The sequence below is a fragment of the Saccopteryx bilineata genome, chromosome 11, assembly GCF_036850765.1.
Source record: "Saccopteryx bilineata isolate mSacBil1 chromosome 11, mSacBil1_pri_phased_curated, whole genome shotgun sequence".
In the NCBI taxonomy this organism is placed as follows: Eukaryota; Metazoa; Chordata; class Mammalia; order Chiroptera; family Emballonuridae; genus Saccopteryx; species Saccopteryx bilineata.
Genome location: NC_089500.1, coordinates 57,996,791 through 58,021,147, shown reverse-complemented (window position 1 = coordinate 58,021,147; position 24,357 = coordinate 57,996,791). Strand labels below are relative to the sequence as shown.

The 24,357-nt window shown below is 40.7% G+C and overlaps 1 protein-coding gene across 5 annotated transcripts in view; it reads right to left on the bottom strand.

Annotated features, from left to right (window-relative positions):
- Window positions 1-21,147: 21,147 nt before the first annotated feature.
- RALBP1 (ralA binding protein 1) overlaps window positions 21,148-24,357 on the bottom strand; it is a 167,495-nt gene continuing 164,285 nt past the window's right edge. For 4 of the 5 annotated variants that reach the window (XR_010727500.1, XR_010727498.1, XR_010727501.1 and 1 more), the window contains one exon: window positions 21,148-23,717. Coding sequence is in view for 1 of the 5 variants with exons in the window: in XM_066246966.1 (XP_066103063.1) it covers window positions 23,703-23,717 (15 nt within the window). In the remaining 4 variants the exon portion in view is untranslated. The remainder of the gene's footprint in view (window positions 23,718-24,357) is intronic. The other variant, XR_010727499.1, reaches the window with a different exon arrangement.

The following is a 24,357-nucleotide window of genomic DNA, read 5'->3' as shown; positions in this document are numbered from 1 at the left end:
CTTACCTTCATCCTTTGAACGCACGGTGATTGGCTAACGGCTGGGATATGTGTGAACCATCTCTGACCGCCAAACTCACGTGAATACTAATTCCTATGCGCATTGGATTTTACAGTTTACAAAGAACTTAGACATGTACGCCCACTGTCTCCAGGATACTTTACGGACCAGCCAACACTGGAAACATTTCTTGCAATCCCTTCTTCATTTCAGGTATAGAGACAGGTGAACTAGACTTACAGACAGGAAAGCAGAGCTCTGCAAAGCTGTTCGAAACAGGTACAGCACAAACCCAGAAGACTCGTCCCTCCACGTTATTAGACGTTTGCGGTGGGCCAGGGATTGGGCTGAGTATATTAGACACGTCATTTCATTGAAACCGTTCTCTGAAGTTGGCAGCTTCTCCCTTTTTACAAATAAGAAACCTCAGGATAAGAAAGGGGGAGTCACTTGATCAATTCTGGAACATTTCTGATGTCAGTTCATGCCTGTCTGGCCCCTCGGCCTGTGCTGTGACTGACTGACTACAGGAGGCCTCCTCTCAGCCCTGGGATTTCTTCCCTCACCCTCACTGTCACCCTTTCCCTCCACCCCTGGAGCAGCGAGCAAAGCAGCTGGCTACTGGGACTCTAGTCCCTTTACCCTTAATACAGAATACTTCTCCATATTTTATTTTATTTATTTATTTTTAGTTTATTTATTTCAGAGAGAGAGAGGGAGGGAGAGAGAGAGAGCGAGATCATGACAGAAACATTCATCTCTTCCTGTAGGTGCCCTCGCCGGTGACTGAACTGGCGACCTCTGCACTCCCGATGACGCTAGAACCCACTGAGCTATTTGGGCAGGGCACTTCTTCATATTTTAGTGAAGAACAGAAAATAAATAAATTCTCGAGTTCCGAGTATTTCCAATCTCAGAGTTCGATTTTCCAGAAAGTTAATGAAGCTCAAACTATAGGGTGTATCACTTGCTGAGGCTCTTGCAAGGCCCTGGGAGGTGCCCCACAACATGTTCACACAGACTTACGTTTTTGTAAAATTGGCAAAAGCAAGTGATTTTAAATTCTTTTTTTTTTTTTTTTTAAATAAAGCTCCTAAAATTGTGTAAGCTCCCCATAACCTGGATCCTCCCTAGCAAATCGCCCCTGTCCCAGAAGGGCTTCATTCTCCTTATGCATCATTGGCTGAAGACCTGCAGCCGGGAGGAAACCCTGATACCAAGGTGGCGCAGCAGGAAGTGGCGTGCCTAGTTTCAAACCTTTAAACAGTCTGATGATTCCCGTAGGAACCCTGACATTATAGCTACGTGTCACTGAAAGAATATAATATGATATTTCTCATTATAGGTTAACTGAGCTTTTTGCATACAGACTAGGGAGACCCAAGACCAGGTAGAATATTGTTTCTATGCAAAATATGTTCCAAAGACCAGTGGTCAACTTGAAAAAAATTGTCTATGCACCACTAATACTGTAAGTGATTTTAATCACCTCCACATGGACAGATCCTGCCCGTTCTTCAAGGCTCAGTTTAAATATCTGCTTTGCGAGCCTTCCTGGATTATTGGCTCTAGGCTGAGTTATCCCTTCACGTTCTGAAATTTCAACACATTTATCTCTACCTCTCTTGTGACACATATCACCTTCTACCTTGAATTACAGTTATTTGTGTACATAACTTAGCATGTCCACTTTACTAAAAGTCCAAGGGGAAGGTCATTTTCTTATTCATCTTGAAATCCCCTTAGCACCTAAACAAGAGTCAATAAACATTCGTTGGCTGAATGAATGAATAAATTGGTGATTGAGTGAATGAAGTTTTTTAGGGGTCCGTTTCTCTTCTGAACTTCTAAATCATTTCTACATTTTTCCTTTAGCAGTTAATTTATTTTATTTTATTAAAAAAATTTTTTTCCATTGACTTGAGGGGGAATGGGAGGGGGGGAAAGAGAGACAGAGAGAAGCATCAACTTGTTGTTCCACTTAGTTGTTCCATTTAGTTGTGCACTTATTTGTTGCTTCTTGTATTTGCCCTGACCAAGGATCAAACCTATGTCCTTGGCTCACTGAACCACCCAGCCAGAGTGACAGTTAATTTTATTACATATTCCCTATGATAGCCCTTGGTCTGTTCATTTTTTTCTCAGGAAGAAATGAAGCTTCTTTTTTTTTTTAAGTGAGAGCAGGGGAGATAGAGAGACAGACTCCCACCTGCTCCCCAACCAGGATTCAACCAGCAACCCCCATCTGGGGCCAATGCTCAAACCAATCATGCCACTAACTGTGAGAGGGGAAGAGAGAGAGAAGGGGGAGAGGGAGGAGAAGAGAAGCAGATAGTTGCTTCTATGTGTGCCCTGACCAAATATCCGGGATATCCACACGCCAGGCTGTGCTCTATCCACTGAGCCAACTGGCCAGGGCCAAAATAAAATTTCTTTTTTTTTTTAATTTAAAAATTTTAAACACTTTAATTCTTTTTTTTTAATTTTTATTTATTCAATTTTTTAGAGAGAAGAGGGAGAGAGAGAGAGAGAGAAGAGAGATAGAGAGAGAGAAGGGGGAGGAGCTGGAAGCATCAACTCCCATATGTGCCTTGACCAGGCAAGCCCAGGGTTTCGAACCGGCAACCTAAGCATTTCTAGGTCAACACTTTATCCACTGCGCCACCACAGGTCAGGCCAAAATAAAGTTTCTTTAAGAAGGAATCATGACCTCCATTTTTTGTATACTCCACTGGGGCTTGTGCAGACCAGGGGGTTAGTAAATATTGGTTGGTTCTTTAGAGTACATAGGATCACACAATTATTAAACATAAATAGGCCTTGAGGTATCAGTCATTCACTCACTCTCAGGAAAAATGAGCTACCAGAAATTTAATCCTGACCAGCATAACTGAGAGCATTCCCATTCTATTTCAATATCTTTACTAACAGGTCTGGAGGAACGTTGCCCTAGAACCCCTTAACTGTTGAGAATAAATGAGTAGTAACTCCTTTAACTTTTAAAATGAAATCAATTTGCTGCAAAGAAAAATATCATATGACCTCACTTATCTGAGGAATCCAAGGAAAAATGTGAACTGAGGAATGGAATTAAACCTGAAGGGAAGGGGGGAGGGAGCTGTTGAGAGGGGGGTAAGGGAGATGTTGAGGGGAATACGGGGGAGGGGGGATGCGTTCGGGGAGACACTACAATCTATGTAAATGCAATAAATAAATAAATAAATAAATTACAAATGAAATAAAAGGTAAAAAAATTAAAAATCCAATGTCAAAAAAGCATATGTTGGTCTACTGGAAACTTTTCTTACAGGATATTAATACTTTTCTTGTAAGGAATGGACACACCTGAGTTCATCCCTACAAGCACCAGAAGGAGTTGACAGAATTAATTTCTTTGTCAGGCCTTGTTCACCTTAAACAACACAGGGAGTCATGGTCCTTGCATAAGGCTCCTCCTACTGTTTGAACAAGGACAGGTGTGAGTCAAGGATGGTTATAATGCCAAGATAAGGGAGCCAGAGGGCATGTGACCACAGGGCAGAATCACTCTGTCTCTAAGCCATTATCAGAACAGTCTTTTGTCTAAAACAAAATGGCCCCTATTAAAGAGTTCCATACATTTTAATGAACATGATAAGAGCTAGATAAACAATTACTCAATGACCCAGTTCAGATTGTATTATAGTGTTCCAGGAGTTACCAGTAGTGACCCGTAGGAAAGACTCTAAGTCAAATCAGAACAAGAAAACCTGAATCGATGTCACAGAGAGTGTTAGCATGTAGCTTGTCCATGCCAAAGCAAAACAGTGTGTGTGTGCCCCATCACGATAGGCTTCCACTTGGGTCAGTGCTGCCATCTTGGCACTTCAGTTTTATATATGAGGAAAGTTAGGCCCAGAAAATGTGAGTGGATAGCTCAAGATCTTTTTTGAACACTGGAAATGCTAGAGAGAGGAAAGAGGAAATGGGGACAAAGGATAGATGATGGGTAAGGGAATTGGAGCTCCACCTAAACTCTGTCCATTTGAGGTCTGCCTTTTCCATTACCCTAGTCGTGCTCCTAGTAATTATAGCTATTAACATTTCACAATCAGACAGACTTGAGTGAGAATCTTTCTTCTGACTCTTGCTATCTCTGAAACCTTGGGAAAACTACTTAATCTCTCTAAGGTTCAATTTTTCTCATCAATGTTCTATAACTGGAGATAGTATTTCTTCATAGTATATATTATTATGAGCACTAAATATAATACACATAGAGTTTGAGTTACAATAAGCCCTCAGAAATTTAATACTGATCAGCATAACTGAGAGTATCCTCATTCTATTTAAACTGATTTCTATCTAAATTCTATCTAAATTGATTTCTATCCCTTCATAGCCAAAATGATATTCCAAACTAGGATTGAACATCTTTCTATATTTTTTATTGAGTCTTTAGCCTGGAAGGCTTTTGATTCCAGGGTATTAAGAAGTAGTCGACAGCCCCTGAATCCCTTCTTCCTTTGCATTAGCACAAGATGCCGCTCGTGGGAAGCAGGAGGGGACTGACACACTGCTGTGTCTCCCCTTCGTTTCCGGCAGCCCCTTCAGCTTCTCCAGCCCACTTACTGCTCATTGCCAATTCTGAGTCACTTTACGTTTGACTTTCTGATAAAAGATGGGGGAACAACAATGTTGTTCATTCATATTACTTGCCCTAGACTTTGAGATTTCACAGGACAGCAGCACTGTTCCCAACAGACTGGAATTTCCTCAAGCACACTTAGTGCCAAGCATTTATGTTCTTCTGATGGAAAAGAGTGAGGCACAAGATACAGCCAGCAACTTAGTTGTCCTTAGTACCCAAGCTCAGTGGATTTTTACAGTCTCCTGTTATTGATGCATTTGAAGCAGCAAAAAAAACAAAACAAAACAAAAAAACTGATACAATTGTGCAAAGAACCATTATCAACCAGGGTTTGAAAGAGACAAAGATGGTCCTGGCTGGTTATGGTTTTGATCCCTGGTCAAGGCCCATGCAAGAATCAACCAATGAACGCATAAAAAGGTGGAACAACAAACTGGTGTTTTTATCTCTCCCTCTTGCTCTCTCTCTCAAATCAATAAATAAATTTTTAAAAATTAAAAAAGAAAGGAGACATGAAAACACAATAAATTAAAATCAATAAAAAAATACACAAGAAAAAAAAAGAAAGGAGACAAAGATGCATAAGCAAGTGCAATAGGTCAAAGGAAAAATTTAATACAGAAGACAAATCAGAAAAGTGTGAATGCCAAACAGTATCACACCTTTTTAAAGAGACAGGAGTCAATATTCTTTCATGGGTGATATAAATGGCTTGATTCTGGTGTCCTAAGTTACAGCGTGTTGGTGCCAGTCTATCGTTTGTGATCATGCCTAGGTTTTATTTTACAGAAATTGAGAAGGTGGTATCTTGTATAAATTTTTTCCCCCTGTTGTTTGAGAGAATCTCATATTAAGCCTTCATTTTTGAACATTCTAACAAGATGGGCATCTTGAAATTACCTAGGTAACTACCAGCAAGTACAGTTCCGACATTGTTGTGCCTGAATTCTGGAAGCAGAGGTTGGGGGTTGGTCAGTGAGAAACAATGGTCATTTGTGAAGGAGAGGGCCCTGATAGCTAGCTCAGTGTCTTTATAGCAAGAGGCAAAGTCATGTTGACCAGTAAGATTTCAAACCTTTATTTAGTGAAATAAATTGCTAAGAAACAGAGTAGGTTTTTAGGAGGTTATACATCCATCAGAACACAGTCACACCAAAAATTTAATACAAAAGGAAGTATGAGAAGAGACTACAAAGGGCAAGAGGTTTCCTCAAATACTTGTGGCTTATTGTAAGTATGAATATAATAAGGAAGTCTGACATTCTACTCTAAAATTGTTTTAAAGAAAGTCTTGTCAACTTTACTTACAATGGATACATAATTCTGTGATTTATAAACTTTCTAAATGCATCATTTCCCAAAAGAACTGAGTATCAGTCTAGAGGAGAAAATAGTTGTATTTCTGCCTAGCAAATAATGATTGTCATGCTAATTTGCTTTATAGATGCACCCTTGCTTTATAGACACATGTGCTTTATAGATGCACCCTTGAACGTGAGGCATATAAGCTATTCTTTATTTTGATAAAAGGGTAGCATCTGAACTCTACAAATTTGGCCTTCTTAGAAGGGGGGGGGGAGGGTTTTAGTCTCTTCATAGAAAACATTTTAATAGATTTGATTTTATTTAAAATATAAACACAAGCTCTAACTGGGTAGCTCAGTTGGTTGGAGCACCCTCCCAATATACCAAGGTCTGATCCTTAGTTAGAGCACATATAAGAGTCAACAAATAAATGCATAAATAAGTGGAACATCAAGTCGATATTTCTCTTTCTCTTTCTCTCTCTCTCTCTTCCTCATTCTCTCTAGAAATCAATAAATAAAAGTTTTTTAAAAAAACAAAAATTAAGTAAGGGAAAATATAAACAAAAGAAAACTACTTGACCTGTAATAGAATTTTGCCTGATTCATAAACATCGTACTTTTCAAATCTTCCATATACAAATTTAAAATCCCTTAGGATAAACAAGGAAAGCTAGGACTTGGAGAGTGTTAAAAATATGCCAAGCATTTTGCTGGGAACTTTAATATATTGTTCCATTTTATTTTCACCATAACTCTAGGAGATACGTGGTTAGGAGCTGCCCCGGAGAATGTGTTGATGTACTGCTTCTGGGTATGTCAAAGATAAGGCGCTTGTTTCTATCAATGTCTGTTACCAAGAGAAACAGAATTAGGGCATGGAAAATTTTTTCTCAGATAATATGACTTTATCACTGATAAATCATTTGTATCTCAAGTGATTTTAAAACTGATATAGTATTATAAAATTTTACCCAAGAATGGGAACCAAACAGTAGTTTTTCTAGTCAAAAAACAAGCTTTTGTGTACTACCGTTTTGTAAATCTTGATATAATATGGTGTATAACTTGAATGATGGGTATTAAGAATTAGATATATTCATAGTGGACTTTATTTTTTATTTATTTTTTTCTGAAGTTGGAAATGGGGAGGCAGTCAGACAGACTCCCGCATGTGCCCGACAGGGATCCACCCGGCATGCCCACCAGGGGGCGATGCTCTGCCCCTCTGGGGCGTTGCTCTGTTGCAACCAGGGCCATTCTAGTGCCTGAGGCAGAGGCCATGGAGCCATCCTCAGTGCCGGGGCCAACTTTGCTCCAATGGAGCCTTGGCTGCGGGAGGGGAAGAGAGAGACAGAGAGGAAGGAGAGGGGGAGGGGTGGAGAAGCAGATGGGCGCTTCTCCTGTGTGCCCTGGCCGGGAATCGAACCCGGCACTCCTGCATGCCAGGCCAACGCTCTACCACTGAGCCAACCAGCCCAGGCCTGTCATAGTGGACTTTAACATACAATTGGGGAGCATTAAACTATTCCTATAAGTTTTTTTTAATTCCTATAAATTTTTGCTTACTTATTTATAAAATTACATTTCTCAGTGTTATCATCCCTCAAATGATAATATTCTGTCAGAATCCAACAGCATGACTGAATTTATACAAACATTTCTTGGTCATGTTTTCTATTAAATATACAGTTTGACTTTGGAAGGACTAATGAAAGAAAAATCTAATAGGTTTGTGAAAATGATCACCAAATCCCTGAAGTACTTATACTCATTCTCCATCCCTTAGGTCATTTTTATATAAGTGGATAAACATATGGGTGGGTACCCTAGCAACCACAGAGAGCGTCAGTGGAAAGTCATCTAACAGCATTCCACAGCCATGACTCCTGAACAGGAGCTCGGAACATCGCTCTTCCTTTTCATAAATGTAGAAGCAATTAGATAATTCCTAATGTGAATCAAAGTAAATGTATAAGGGAGGGAGAAATACACTAAATAGAAACACTATGGCTTTCATGGGATTTGATTCCTCTATAGTTATAAGAGCAAAATTGATTACAGATATTTCTGAGTTGTCATGTCAAAATTGGGGAAGAAGTTATCATTAAGAAAAAGAAACATAGGACATCTACTAATTAATGAGTTGATTGCTACATTGAGTGAACCCCTACTGAAGAACTAAAATGAGTTTTAACCTATTACTCTTTGTGACATATTTACATTTTGAGTGAGAATGCTGGAAAGCTACAATATCCTCAAGATTCAAAGGAATACACCCCAAAGGGTGGCACTGCAGGCATTTTCTGCCCTGGGAGAGCAGGGTGATATTTTGAGAAAGTTAGTCCCACACCTTACTAACAGTTGTCTGCTAGTAAGCCCCAGGGTTGCCTCCACAGAAAAGCCTTACTAGAAAGAGCTAAATGGCCTGACCTGTGGTGGCGCAGTGGATAAAGCGTCAACCTGGAAATGCTGAGGTCGCCGGTTCGAAACCCTGAGCTTGCCTGGTCAAGGTACATATGGGAGTTGATGCTTCCAGCTCTTCCCCACCTTCTCTCTCTTGTCTCTCTCTCCTCTCTCTCTCCCTCTCTGTCTCTCTCCCTTTCTCTCTCCTCTCTAAAATGAATAATAATAAAAAAAAGAAACAGTTAAACGATTTCAATGTCTGGCATGTCACTCCATCCATATTAAAGAGTCCATGCAGAATATATTTGAGTATGATCTTCATATTTTACTTAACAATTGCTACTTCAATAAACCTGATCTCCAAATGTCCACTGAAAAAAAATAAAATGGCCCTGGCCGGTTGGCTCAGCGGTAGAGCATCGGCCTAGCGTGCGGAGGACCCGGGTTCAATTCCCGGCCAGGGCACATAGGAGAAGCGCCCATTTGCTTCTCCACCCCTCCGCCGCGCCTTCCTCTCTGTCTCTCTCTTCCCCTCCCGCAGCCAAGGCTCCATTGGAGCAAAGATGGCCCGGGCGCTGGGGATGGCTCTGTGGCCTCTGCCCCAGGCGCTAGAGTGGCTCTGGTCGCAATATGGCGACACCCAGGAGGGTCGCAACATGGCGACGCCCAGGATGGGCAGAGCATCGCCCCCTGGTGGGCAGAGCGTCGCCCCCTGGTGGGCGTGCCGGGTGGATCCCGGTCGGGCGCATGCGGGAGTCTGTCTGACTGTCTCTCCCTGTTTCCAGCTTCAGAAAAATGAAAAAAAAAAAAAAAAAAAAAAAAAAAGGAAAAAAAATAAAATGTTTCTGGTCAAACTGAAATAAAATCTTTTCTGGGCGTGTGAACTGATCCTAAATATAATCATAGAATGTATACATGTGATATCTTGATCATAATTTATTAATTGCACTTTTGATATGTGCTCAGTTCCATCATCATGGATTCACATGTTAACAGTTCCTGAGTGCCCAACCTCTGTCAGGCACTGCCCTGGTTACCAAGCCTACAGAAGTAAAGGGACAGACAGACCCTCGTCCTCATGGGTCTTACATTCTTATTAACATGGGAAATAAGAAGTTTACTGTATTCTGTTTGAGGGTAAATTTTAGATAGGAAATTCTAAGAAAGACATCAATTATTTAATAAATACTATGTTAATTAATTTTATGCATCAACTTAGGCCACAGGACCCAGATATTTAGTCAAACATTATTCTAGATATTTCTGTGAAGGTATTTTTAGATGAGATTAACATTTATTTATTATTTTTTAAAAAATATTTGAGCATTTTGTTCATTTATTTATTTTTGAGAGAGAATGACAGGAAAGGAGAGAAAGTGAGAATTCACATTCACTTCACTTCAGTTGTACATTGATTGCTTCTCATAAGTGTCTTGACTGGGAATCAGATCTCGGGCTCAAGCCAAGCTAGTGACCTTGAGCTTTCATACCAGAGACCTTTGGGATCAAGCTGGCAAGCTTTGGGATCATTTTGAAAATTCCCCTGCTCAAACCAGCGACCTGAGCATTGACTTAGCACATGCTCAGAGCTGGTGACCTCCCGGTTTCAAACCAGAGACCTCAGTGTTTCAGGTGAGGCTTTATTCACTGCACCACTACTGGTCCAGCAAGGTTATAATCAGTAGAAGGTCTTAATAGAACAAAACTGAGGTGTTGCGTAAAGGAGTGAAGTCTGCTAGCAGACTGCCTTCAAACTCAGAATGCTTTATTTCTTTTTTTTTTTTTTTTTCATTTTTCTGAAGCTGGAAATGGGGAGGCAGTCAGACAGACTCCCACATGTGCCCGACCAGGATCCACCCGGCATGCCCACCAGGGGGTGATGTTCTGCCCCTCTGGGGTGTCGCTCTGTTGCATCCAGAGCCATTCTAGCGCCTGAGGCAGAGGCCACAGAGCCATCCCCAGCGCCTGGGCCATCTTTGCTCCAATGGAGCCTCAGCTGCGGGAGGGGAAGAGAGAGACAGAGAGGAAGGAGAGGGGGAGGGGTGGAGAAGCAGATGGGCACCTCTCCTGTGTGCCCTGGCCGGGAATCGAACCCGGGACTCCTGCACGCCAGGCTGACGCTCTACCGCTGAGCCAACCGGCCAGAGCCAAAATGCTTTATTTCTTGCCTGGCCTGTGATGACGCAGTAGATAGAGCTTCAACCTGGAATGCTGGGGTCACCTACTGGAAGCCCTGGGCTTGCCAATAATAAACATTTAGGGTTTTAAAAGAAATACACCTAAATGTAATTAATATCTTTCTTAGAATTTCTTATCTAAAATTTACCCTCAAACAGAATACAGTAAACTTATTTTCCATGATAATAAGAATGTAAGCAATCAATAATGAACAGCTAAAGTGAAGCAACTATAAGTTGATACTTCTTAGTCTCCAACCCTCTCTCTCTTCTCTCTGTAAAATCAATAAATAAAATCTTTTAAAAAACACTTTTTTTTAATTTTGTTTGTTCATTTTTAGAGTGAGAGGAGAGAGAGAAAGAAGGGAGGGAGAAGCAGGAAGCATCAACTCCCATATGTGCCCTGACCAGGCAAGCCCAGGGTTTTGAACTCATGACCTCAGCATTCCAGGTTAATGGATGCTTTATCCACTGCGCCACCGCAGGTCAGGCAATAAATAAAATCTTTAAAAAAAGAAATGCTTTCTCTCTTCTCTGGGTCTCCAGCATGCTAGTCCTGCAGATTTTGGTCTTGTGAGACTCCACAATTACCAATTCATTAAAATAAATCTCTCTTTTTCTTTCTCTTTCTCTGTCTTTGTCTCTCTCTCTACATATATATTTATTTATATATATTTATTGATGGGTGTGTACCTAGCAAACCAAAGGATAGTATTTTTTTTAAGATTTTTTAAACTTTATTCATTTTAGAGAGGGATGAGAGAAAGAGAGAGAGAAAGCAGGGAGGAGCAAAAAGCATCAACTCCCATATGTGCCTTGACCAAGGTTTCAAACTGGTGACCTCAGCATTTGAGGTCAACACTTTATCCACTGCACCACCACAGGTCAGGCCAAAGGATATTTTTTTTTAATTTATTTATTCATTCTAGAGAGGAGAGAGAAAGAGAGAGAGAGAGAGAGAGAGAGAAAGGGGGGAGGAGCAGGAAGCATCAACTCCCATATGTGCCTTGACCAGAGAAGTGCAGGGTTTTGAACCAGTGACCTCAGCATTTCAGGTCGACACTTTCTCCACTGCACCATCACAGGTCAGGCCAGGATAATATTTTAAAACTGTCATTTTATTATTTCAGTAGGAATCAACTCAATCTAGTGATCAACTCATCTATATAGTGTGTGTGTGTGTGTGTATATATATATATATGTATATATCCTGATATATGCTTATATAGAACTGAGCAGATATCCTATACATATATACATATTTATGTATGTGTTCATGCACATGCTTCATATTGGTTCTATTGCTCTGGAGAACCCTGATAATCCAAGCAACTACATCACTTCAAGAGATGATGAACCTCCTTACAATCCAGAGCTTATTTCAAGACTTTTAAAAGCCATGTGGTCTGACCTGTGGTAACGCAGTAGATAAAGCATCAACCTGGAATGCTGAGGTCACCAGTTTGAAATCCTGGGCTTGCCTAGTCAAGGCAACTTATGACAAGCCACTACTATGAGTTGATGCTTCCCACTCCTACCTCGCCCCATTTCTCTCTTTTTTCTGTAAACTCAATAAATAAAATATTTTTTAAAAAGCCATAAGTATAAACAAGAAGGAGAAACTTTTTGGAGTTTTGCCTGCAAGCAGGAGTTTTGCCTGCTTATCAAACATTTTCATGTACTCTTCTGGGTACATCATGCAACCTTTAATTTACTGTTTTTATCATCAGTTTGCAAATGAGATATAAGAGATTCAAATCTAAATGACTGGCACAGGTTCATATAGCTAATAAATAAAAAAGCCAGAAAATTCTTTAAACATAAATTTGAAATTAATATATTTTAACCTTTTATTTTGAGAATTTTTAAACATCAGAAAAGTACAAGAAGAATATACTATAAGCTACTCATTACCTAAATTTAGCAATTAATATTCAACATATTTTCTATTTAAAAATTTTTTTCTATTGCCTGACCTGTGGTGGCGCAGTGGATAAAGCGTCGACCTGGAAATGCTGAAGTCGCCAGTTCGAAACCCTGGGCTTGCCTGGTCAAGGCACATATGGGAATTGATGCTTCCAGCTCCTCCCCCCTTCCCTCTCTCTGTCTCTCCCTCTCCTCTCTAAAATGAATAAATTTTTTTTTTAATTTTCTATTATATACATGTCATCTCATCTTTGAATTCTTAGATTGTATCTCTGAAAAATAAGGACATTTTCTTACAGAACTGTAGTAGCATTATCACATCAAACCTATTTACTGAATACCCAACCTATATTCAAATTTCCCCAATTGCACCAAAATTGTCTTTGACAGCTGGTTTATTTAAAACAAAATCTAACTGAGGTTATGGCTAACATTTGGTTGTTTAAAAAAAAATTATTATTATTTTTTTGCCCTGCCCAGTTGGCCTGGTGTGCAGAAGTCCCGGGTTCGATTCCCGGCCAGGGCACACAGGAGAAGCGCCCATCTGCTTCTCCACCCCTCCCCCTCTCCTCTCTCTCCCGCAGCTGAGGCTCCATTGGAGCAAAAGATGGCCTGGGTGCTGAGGATGGCTCTGTGGCCTCTGCCTCAGGCACTAGAATGGCTCTGGATGCAACAGAGCGAAGCCCCAGATGGACAGAGCATCGCCCCCTGGTGGGCGTGCTGGGTGGATCCCGGTCGGGCGCATGCGGGAGTCTGACTGCCTCCCCGTTTCCAGCTTCAGAAAAATACAAAAAAAATTAAAAAAAAAATTTTTTTTAATGCAGAATAGTACTTCTCTCCTCTACTTTTATTCTTGACAGTGACTTGAGGCACCCTGGCTGTCCTCTTTCATCTTCCTCTCTCAAGAATTCCGTTTTCTTGAGATGCTGTTTAGGTTGCTCCTTTCTCCCCTTCATTTCCAGAAATCTGGAAGTTAGATGTTAAAACTTGATTATATTTAGGTTAAACATATTCTTGCTTTACTACATCACCCTGATTTCTCTGTGGAGAAATTTTACCCATAACAATTATTCATTCAGCTTGGTCAGTGATTTTTTGTTTTGGAAAGCGGAGAAGCCAGGAGCTCCATTATTAATGAAGACTGAGCATGCTCCAACAGACTCCCGTCTGAACGGCTCTCTCCCTCTCGCTGCATTATCCACAAGGCTGGATAACCTGGTGACTATTTGAAGACTACTCATTTTCTAGTCACTTTATATAATGAAGGAATAAGCCTCCACTGACGAAGTTGTAAAGAAAGTGTTACTAAGCTGCCAGCAAAGGGAACTTTGCTCCTTTTCCCAAACATTCATGGTGGTCTGCACAGCTGAAGGTTTGAGTTTTGGCCTGACCCCTTTAGTGACCAATAGCTGCTTAGAGTAAAGAAGCCCCTGTGGTCACTGCAGAGTGCACAGATCCCATGGAGCAGGTCCTGAAATAATAACATTGGTCCAACATTTTTTCATTATAATGTTGATGAGAAAAAAAGAAAGATTTCTGGCTGGGCCCACTGTCTGTAGAATTTGCATGTCTGCTCCCCTATCCCCCCCCCCCCCCCCACCACATCTGCGTGATCAGTTAGATGAACTTGTGTGTCTGCATCGTCTTACAGTGAGTGTGGGTGTATGTATGCTTTACAATGACAGCGCATCCTATCCAGGGTGGGTCCCCCTGCAGCCTGAGCTTCCGGGTTGTGCTCTGGCCACCCGCGACCCTGTACTGAAATAAGTGAGTTGGAAAATCACTATCTTATTTGTTTGCATTAATCTTTCTTAAATGTATGTATCATTTACATTTATTTTAATGTTTAATATTAGAAGTGTTTGGGGTTGTTTTTTTATTATTATTATTGATTTCAGAGAGAGGGGAAAGAGAGAAAGGCAGTGGGGAGGGGTGCGAAGCATCAACTCATAGTAGTAGTTGCCTGTCCTATGTGCCTTGACCCAGCAAGCCCAGGGTTTGGAATCGGGGACCTCAGCATTCAAAGTCGATGCTTTATCCACTGCACCACCACAGGTCAGGCAGAAGCGTTTGGGGTTTTTATTTAGAAGTTTGGTGTTTTGGTGGCCAGAAATATGCCATAGGAACTTAACTCTGCTTTATATCAATTAGCGTATGGTAAAATTGGTTTTTCATTATGCATAGATTTGCTTCAAGTCCCAGGTTTTGTTTTTTTTTGTTTTTTGTTTGTTTGCTTGTTTTTGTATTTTTCAGAAGCTGGAAACGGGGAGAGACAGTCAGACAGACTCCCACATGCGCCCGACCGGGATCCACCTGGCACGCCCACCAGGGGCGACGCTCTGCCCCTCCAGGGCGTCACTCTGCCACGACCAGAGCCACTCTAGTGCCTGGGGCAGCGGCCAAGGAGCCATCCCCAGCGCCCGGGCCATCTTTGCTCCAATGGAGCCTTGGCTGCGGGAGGGGAAGAGAGAGACAGAGAGGAAGGGGGGGGGGGGGTGGAGAAGCAAATGGGCGCTTCTCCTATGTGCCCTGGCCAGGAATCAAACCCGGGTCCCCCGCACGCCAGGCCGACGCTCTACCGCTGAGCCAACCGGCCAGGGTCAAGTCCCAGTTTTTAAGAACCTATTGACAACGTTAAGTGAGGACTTACTGTGCTTGGATGAAACTGTGGTCTGGCTGTACTACAACTACTCTCCAGTCAGCTAAGCTGACCACTGTTTACAAAAGAATTTCCTGAAAAGATACAATTTCTGGAACTTAAGGAGTTAGCCTTACTGTCTCCTTTACTGCTTGTGTACACATAATTTTTTTTTCTATGATAATTTTACTTTTAAGGATAGAGTCAGCATGAGATAGAAGGAAGATGGTTATTCCATGTTTATTCAAGAGACATTTTTGTTCGTTTCAAACATGGATATTGGGGATATGCCACAGGAGAGAAAATTATTAGGTGCTTTTTAAAAACAAGTTCCTTTTGGCCCTGGCCGGTTGGCTCAGCGGTAGAGTGTCGGCCTGGCATGCAGAAGTCCTAGGTTCGATTCCCGGCCAGGGCACACAGGAGAGGCGCCCATTTGCTTCTCCACCCCTCCCCCTCTCCTTCTTCTCTCTCTCTTCCCCTCCCGCAGCGAGGCTCCATTGGAGCAAAGATGGCCCGGGCGCTGGGGATGGCTCTGTGGCCTCTGCCTCAGGCTCTAGAGTGGCTCTCGATGCAACAGAGCGATGCCCCAGAGAGGCAGAGCATCGCCCCCTGGTGGGCATGCCGGGTGGATCCCAGTCGGGCGCATGCGGGAGTCTGTCTGACTACCTCCCCGTTTCCAGCTTCGGAAAAATGAAAAAAAACAAAACAAAACAAGTTCCTTTTGACAATAACTCCTTAAGAGCATTAAATTTGAGGGTGCTTGGTTCAATTCAAAAAATAGCTGACCTCCCACTAAGTGTAAGGTACTTTCTTAGGGGCTTTGTGGGGACTGCAGAAAGGACTTTCATTGTGTAACACTGCCCAGGTAATTCATTGCAAAAGCAAGGGTGAAAATGAAATAAGCTAATGTATATTTTGTGCCCAGCACTTCCTGAAGCACCTTCTAAGTGCATGAAGTTCTTCAAAATGACTTCACGTGTTTGGTGTCTAATAGCTGAGGCAGCTGGGTCCAGGCACTTTCACTGTTTTGTTTCTCAAAACAACTACAGTTTCAAAGGTCCCACTGAGTGAAGGAGGCAACAATCACCAGACACCAGACACACAGAATAAACTGAGCACTCCAGGGCTGGTTCTCTTGGGGTGGCTACGATCAGAAGACAGAGTCCTTAGAGGTTCTGGACACATGATTCCTGGCCATAGGGAGATAGGTTAGCATGACCTTTATGTTACAAAGGAAAATTTTTAAGTTCTTTTTGTAAGCTATGCACCTGGCAGATAATAAGCCCTTAATAATTGTTTTCTAAATTATGAAGAAGTGAGTAAAGTTAAGGTCACACAGCTAATAGGTGGTAGAGATAAAGTATGTCCCAATAGTGTTTTCCAATTTCTCCATATCCTTGACAATGCTTGTTATTTTCTTTCTTTTTTTTTTTTAACTAATCTTTTTTTTTAATCTTTTTTATTTATTTATTTATTATTTATTTATTCATTTTTTTTATTCTTTATTTATTTATTCATTTTAGAGAGGAGAGAGAGAGAGACAGAGAGAGACAGAGAGGAGAGAGAGATAGGGGGGAGGAGCTGGAAGCATCAACTCCCATATGTGCCTTGACCAGGCAAGCCCAGGGTTTCGAACCGGCGACCTCAGCATTTCCAGGTCGACGCTTTATCCACTGCGCCACCACAGGTCAGGCTTATTTTCTTTCTTTTTAAAAATTTATTGATTTTAGAGAGGGAGGGAGAGACAAACAGAAACACCAACATGTTCCTGTTTGTGCCCTAACTGAAGATTGAACCTACAAGCTTGCCATAGGGGATGATGCTTTAACCAACTGAGCTATTCAATCATAGCCATCATAATGGCTGTGAAGTGGTATTTTATTGTGGTTTTAATTTGCATTCCCCTAATAATTAGTGATATTGAGCATCTTTTCAAGTGCTTGTTGGCCACTTGTATATGTTCTCTGGAAAAATGTCTATTCAAGTCCTTTGCCCATTAAGTATATAAAATAAATTTTATTGTCAATCAAGGAAACTCATTTATCATAGTTCTTTAATATACTAAAATTTTTTTCATCTTATCACAGGCTGGTGTATCTTATTAGCCCATATTGATTTGGGAGATGTCGAGAAAAAATATAAATAAACTGTAGATGTCATGTGACAAGCATATATATACCATATTTATTTATGATGTATATTTGAGCAGTGTACTGGATATATATTATAGCCAAATGCCAAGTTACCAAATCTTTTTTTTTTTTTTTCAGAGACAGAGAGAGTCAGAGAGAGGGATAGACAGACAGGAACGGAGAGATGAGAAGCATCAATCATCAGTTTTTCGTTGCGTGTTGAGACTTCTTAGTTGTTCATTGATTGCTTTCTCATATGTGCCTTGACTGCGGGCCTTCAGCAGACTGAGTAACCCCTTGCTGCAGCCAGTGACCCTGGGTCCAAGCTGGTGAGCTTTTTTTTTAATTTTTATTTATTTATTTATTTATTACAGAGTCAGAGAGAGGGATAGACAGGGACAGACAAACAGGAACGGAGAGAGATGAGAAGCATCAATCATTAGTTTTTCATTGTGTGTTGCAATACCTTAGTTGTTCATTGATTGCTTTCTCATATGTACCTTGACCATGGGCCTTTAGCAGACCGAGTAACCCCTTGCTGGAGCCAGCGACCTTGGGTTCAAGCTGGTGGGCTTTTCCTCAAACCAGATGAGCCCGCACTCAAGCTCGGGGTCTCGAACCTGGGCCCTCTGCATCCCAGTCCAATGCTCTATCCACTGCGCCACCGCCTGGTCAGGCGCTGGTGAGCTTATTGCTCAAGCCAGATGAGCCCGTGCTAAAGCTGGCGACCTTGGGGTCTTGAACCTGGGTCCTTCCACATCCCAGTCCAACGCTCTATCCACTGAGCCATCGCCTGGTCAGGCGCCAAGTTACCAAATCTTAAAAACAAAATTTAGCCAAACTTGAGTTTCAAATTCATTCAAAGCTGAAGCAGAAATTGATCATCACAGGTTAAGCTTCTAGAATACAGAAATAAGTGACATGTTGTCAAAAATTTAATTAGGACTGCCTTGGCTGGATAGCTTGGTTGGTTAGAATATCATCCTGATATGCTAAGGTTCTAGGTTTGATTTCTGGTCAGTGTACATACAGAAACAGGTTAATGTTTCTATCTGTCTCTCTCTCCTTTACTCTCACTCTAAAATAAATAACTTTAAAATGTAATTAGGATTATAATTATATTCTTAAGTTTTCTACTAATCAGTATTTTAAAGTTTGACATTATAGTGTAGGAACAAAATTTGTCAATGTTGTTGTCATCTGTGAAATCACTTTTGTGGTCGCTCTACACATTCACAAGACTAAACAGTCACCAACACATTGAACAATGGTTTTCAGTGCCATATTTCCTTGAAGGAACTGTGCACTTAGAAAAACCTCAGAAATACCTATGTCGTTAATTACCAAAAAATGATTGGCCAACCATAGCAAACACTTTGACAAACTTTTTCTTTTGTGGGGGCTAAAAAAACACGTTTCCTCCCACCTTTTATATTCTTCTATCTGAGCTAATAATCAAATTAACAGAGACAAATTAAGGAGAAAATGTCCACAGTTTATTACAATGTACATGCCAGGGGTGGGGGGGTATGTCAGAGATATGAGACCCCAAAATGCACCGGGCAGTTGAGGTTTACACATCATTGTGGACAAAGGAGTGAGATTTTAAAGGGAAGAGGCAATTTACAGGTAGTTGAGAAAGAGCTGAAGACACATGGCAGGCAAATTCTTGCTAGGCAACTCAGAAACAATGGGACGGGGTGTGTGTGTGTGTGTGTGTGTCTAGTTTAACAGGTCCCGGGGTGTGTGTGTGTGTGTGTGTGTGTGTGTGTGTGTGTGTCTAGTTTAACAGGTCCCTACTTGAAGCCTACCTACCATACTTAATTCATACTGGGCTAAGGTGAATGTGCTAAGATTTCCTTCCTGGAGCACATCTTTCTGAATCTCGGACAGGATAGAAGATGGGTCAAAATTCTCCCCAATTCTTTTGTCTTTTAATAAACAGCTTTAAATTAATATTCCAAAAGTCAGCTTTAAGGTGGCAAAACTTTGGTCCCCTTGAGTTTCTATGGAATCAAATCTGGAAGAAATTATTTTCTTGTAAATGTTTCAGTGGCATCTATTTTTAAGTTTATTAAAAGAAACAAAATATATTTTGGATGCCTACTTTTTCTCTAAAAGTTATTTTTTTTCTTACTGTTTTTACACTTAAGTGTATCTATTTGGATTAAAGATAATTCATTATAGATTTATGGTATGTTGGTTAAGATTTTTTCCTCCTTGTAAAATTGAGATGGCAAATGGGACTTTTTCTTCTGAAAGATTCTTAAAGGGTATCTTTTAGAACTTAAAATCAAATGCAGTTATTGTGTAGATTACTTTGTTGTTTTGAGTCATAAAGTTAATAATGCAAAGAATAATATAATAAACTTTTTAGCCATTATGTATATTTCAAATATAATTTTATATAAAACAACTTGAAACTCTATTTGTAATTAATTGATTGATTTTAGAGAGAGAAAGGAGAGCAAAACATTAATTTGTTGTTCTACTTATTTCTACATTCATTGGTTGATTCTTGTATGTGCTCTGACTAGGCATTGAACCCACAACCTTGGTGTATCAGGACAATGCCCTAAGCACTGAGCAACCTGGCCAGGGCTGAAACTTTCATTCTCTCTCTCTCTCTCTCTCTCTCTCTATATATATATATATATATATATTTTTTTTTTTTTTTTTTTTTTTTTTTTTTTTGTATTTTTCTGAAGTTGGAAATGGGAAGGCAGTCAGACAGACTCCCGCATGTGCCCGACCAGGATCCACCCAGCATGCCCACCATCTGGGGCGTTGCTCTGCCCATCTGGGGCGTTGCTGTTGCATCCAGAGCCATTCTAGCGCCTGAGGCAGAGGCCACAGAGCCATCCCCAGTGCCTGGGGCCAACCTTGCTCCAATGGAGCCTTGGCTGCCGGCTGCCAGAGGGGAAGAGAGAGAGAGAGAGGAAGGAGAGGGGGAGGGGTGGAGAAGCAAATGGGCGCTTCTCCTGTGTGCCCTGGCCGGGAATCGAACCCGGGACTCCTGCACACCAGGCCGATGCTCTACCACTGAGCAAACCGGCCAGGGCCTCTCTTTATATTTTTTTGAAGCTTTCTTTATAGGCCATTTCTAGTCTTATTTCCATTATTAGGTTATGTACGCAGAAATGAAATGCTGAGAGTTGTCAAATTTTTAAACTAATAGGTATCTTAGAGATCATCTGACACTATAAATTCATTTATTTGAGGCACAATTAAACCAGTAAGTGGCAAGGCTAAAAGTAAATATCAAGCTTTCTGGATCTTATATCTGTGCTCTTGACATTGAGTCAATACTCTTTATCCATCTATTTCAGTTTTCAATGGTGGTTCTAACAGGATGCACTATTCTGATCGGAACAAATACAGTTGCAGCCTTGGCTGAGGGTGGCTGACGGAGCCTATGTTCTATGGGCTGCCTTCTCCTAAAGATGGAGAAAGAACAGCTTGAATAGGGATAACAGGAATAACTCTGGATGGGACTCAGTTCTGTAGCCATTTTTCCTCCCTTCCTCTCTCTTCTCTCCTCCCCTCGGTTCCCCTCCTCTCTTTTCCTTTCCTTGGATAGTGTGAGAAAATGTATCTTTAGCTGATGTGGATAAAAAGAGATCCAGTGTCTTTGAAAAACAAACCCCAACTATGAAAACTCTAGAAAGGCTAAGATGTCACATTTTGGAACTCATCTTGACATGGAGCTTTAAACAGAGTGAGAACATAGGAAGGAAAGGTAAGACAGATTTCATACAAAGACTTACCTTTATACAATTTACCAAAAAATGTAAAGGAGAGTTTAGAGAAGAGATTGATAATAAATTTTAAAAAGTTTTTTTTTAAATTTGTTCTTTTTACTTGGGAATGGCAATCTGTGAGGGACATCTCATCAACCTGTCTAAACAAAACAAAACAAAAATACCAAGGAGAATGAAATATTAAAAATGTATTTAAAAAGCATTTTTATCATATTTCTTCATTTTCAGATTGATTCTTTTTTTTTTTTTCTTTAGGGAAAGAAATAGGAATGAAAGAGAGAGAGAAAGAGAGACAGGAAGGGAGTGAGATGAGAAGCATCAACTCTTAGTTCTGGCACTTTGTTCATTGATTGGTTCTCATAGGTACCTTGACATGGTGGGGGTGGGGGTGGGGCTCGAGCAAAGCCAGTGACCCCTTGCTTTAGCCAGCAACCTTGGGCTTCAAGCTAAGGACCTTTGGGCTCAAGCTAGCGACCCTGGAATCATGATGATCTCACGTCGGAAATCTCACACTTAAGCTGATGAGCCAGTGTTCAAGCCAGTGACCTTGGGGTTTCAAATCTGGGTCCTCAGCATCCCAGGTCGATGCTCTATCCACTGTGCCACCACTGGTCAGGCTGATCCACTTTCTATGATTTAAAACAATTGATAATCTGCCTTTTATGTACTTTCAGCTTCAGGAATGATCATTCTGAAGAAAAAAGTAAATGATTCCATTATCAATACAAACATTAATAAATGGAATAGCATCAAGGAATGCCAGGTAGGTTTTATTTATTAGCAATATTTCCCTCATGATAGTTATTATGTCTGTGTTTGAAGAACTGGATAATTAATTCCCAAGGTTCCTTGGTTACTAGTGAAAGTTTTATCATTTAGCAGAGGATTTGTCCTGAAAAATTCTGGTCTTAGTAAACACATAGTTAGGTAATACTTTTTTAAAAGATGATTTATTATACTCCCTCTACCTTACAGATTTGATGGGCAGAGCAGGTTAAGAATTCAGACACTGTGTTGTGTTCTGACCACTAACAACACACAGCTTCTGGTATCTACAGGTTACACTGTAAGTCAAATTGGAGTAAGGGTGTAGAATAATGGTTGCTATTCTTTGTTTAAATATCCTTTTTTATAAGGAGAGAACAGAATGCATTTCGTAGAGCAAATACTAGTTTAGCCTGACCTGAGGTGGTGCAGTGGATAAAGCGTTGACCTGGAATGCTGAGGTCACTGGTTCGAAACCTTGGTTCTCCCTGGTCAAGGCACATATGGGAGCTGATGCTTCCTGTTCCTCCCCTCTTCTCTCTTTCTCTTCCCCCTCTCTAAAAATGAATAAAAATTTAAAAAATTTTATAAAAGAGCCACAGTATTTAAAAATACTGGTTTAAAAACCATTGATCTTATTTTTGAGAAAGTAGTAGAGAGAAAATCAAATCTAAAAAATTTGTATTTATGCTGAACTGTGAATATAGATATCATCACTGAAATGTCTAAAAGTCACACTGTCTCGAAAGAAAAAAAATAAAATAAAATAAATAAAAGTCACACTGTCTAACGCAGGGGTAGTCAACCTTTTTATACCTACCGCCCACTTTTGTAACTCTGTTAGTAGTAAAATTCTCTAACCACCCACCAGTTCCACAGTAATGGTGATTTATAGAGTAGGGAAGTAACTTTACTTTATAAAATCTATAAAGCAGAGTACCAGCAAGTTAAAGCATATAAGAATAATTACTTACCAAGTACTTTATGTCGGATTTCTGTTAAGTTTGGCAGAATAAGTCTTTATAAAACAACTTACTATAGTTAAATCTATCTCTTTTTTTTTCTTTTTTTTTACAGAGAGACAGAGAGAGGGATAGATAGAGACAGACAGGAAGGGAAAGAGATGAGAAGCATCAATCATTAGTTTTTTGTTGTGACACCTTAGTTCATTGATTGCTTTCTCATATGTGCCTTGACCAGGGGCCTTCAGCAGACTGAGTAACCCTTTGCTCAAGCCAGAGACATTAGGATCAAACTGGTGAGCTTCGCTCAAACCAGATGAGCCCGTGCTCAAGCTGGAGAGCTCAGGGTCTAGAACCTGGGTCCTCTGCATCCCAGTCTGACGCTCTATCCACTGCACCACCGCCTGGTCAGGCTAAACCTATCTTTTTATTTATACTTTGGTTGCTCTGCTACCGCCCTCCATGAAAGCTGGAACGCCCACTAGTGGGCGGTAGGGACCAGGTTGACTACCACTGGCCTAAAGGAACCTTCTGAGACATGTAATGCAGGTAAGATGATAACCAAATGCATACAAAGTTGTATAGGCCCTCCTCCTTTGCTGCCTTCCCAGAAAATAGTGAGATAAAATTTAGTGAGGCCTAGCTTTACAAAGGCACTTAGTTGATCTGTATCCCATTTGGTACATAACCTCTATTTATTTTATCATGATTACTGAGAATTATATTGGGTAGATCGTTCAGATAGATTTGTCTTTGAATGTTTAGTAGCTGAAGAATAGCTAGCACTCTGTAAATCTGTGTCGTTTAGAGATTACCAGCTAGTGTAAAGGGTCAAATCCTCTTCTTTCCTCTTTCCACCCAGAATTGCTAAAGTGGTAGGTGTCAACAAGACAAGTATGGCAGCAAGGCAAAACTGTCACAGATTGAGTCAACTGGGACAGGTTTCTGTTGATCGTGAATTTCTAACTCCTTGTCATTTTGAGAGTTGGTGTCAGCTGAATTCACGTGAGGGCATTCTGCAAGGGAAGGAGAGAAATATATGACAGTTGAGTCTTTGGTTTTTCATTATTCAGTATTTGACAAAATTAGACCTCTGGAGTTACAGATCGGTGTTCCAATTTTTATTACTCTTAGAAGTTTAATAGGATGTGTTCCCTATCTGAGAGGGAAGTTTTAGGAATAGCTATGTAGAATCCATTTTATTACACAGAATTAAGAATTTCAAGGGATCTGAAATTTAGGATTTAGAATAATCCTTCCTTGGTTAAGACCACATGCATAAAGGACCAAGTTGATTAACTATTTAGAATTCCCTCTCCTCTCCAAGAGACCAGACCCCCCCCAAGTGGCAACAATTAAAAAGTCAGGAAATAGGATGGTGTGAAATGGAATCGGAAAACCTAGGTTTAGCTCCCACTTTGCACTTGGGAGGCTTGAGCTAATCACACACATGTAAAAAGGGGAATAAAACCTGCGATACAGAATTCCGTTGAGCGCCTCAAAGTGCTACCAAAATTATTTAAACAAAAGGAAGCAAACCCCCCCCCCCAATCATAGGCACCCTTCATCGACCACACCTCCTAGATATCAAGTCCAGTGCCAGGTTCCTTACATTCTTCATTAATTCCAATAATCCCAAGCGGCAGTGACCCTTCA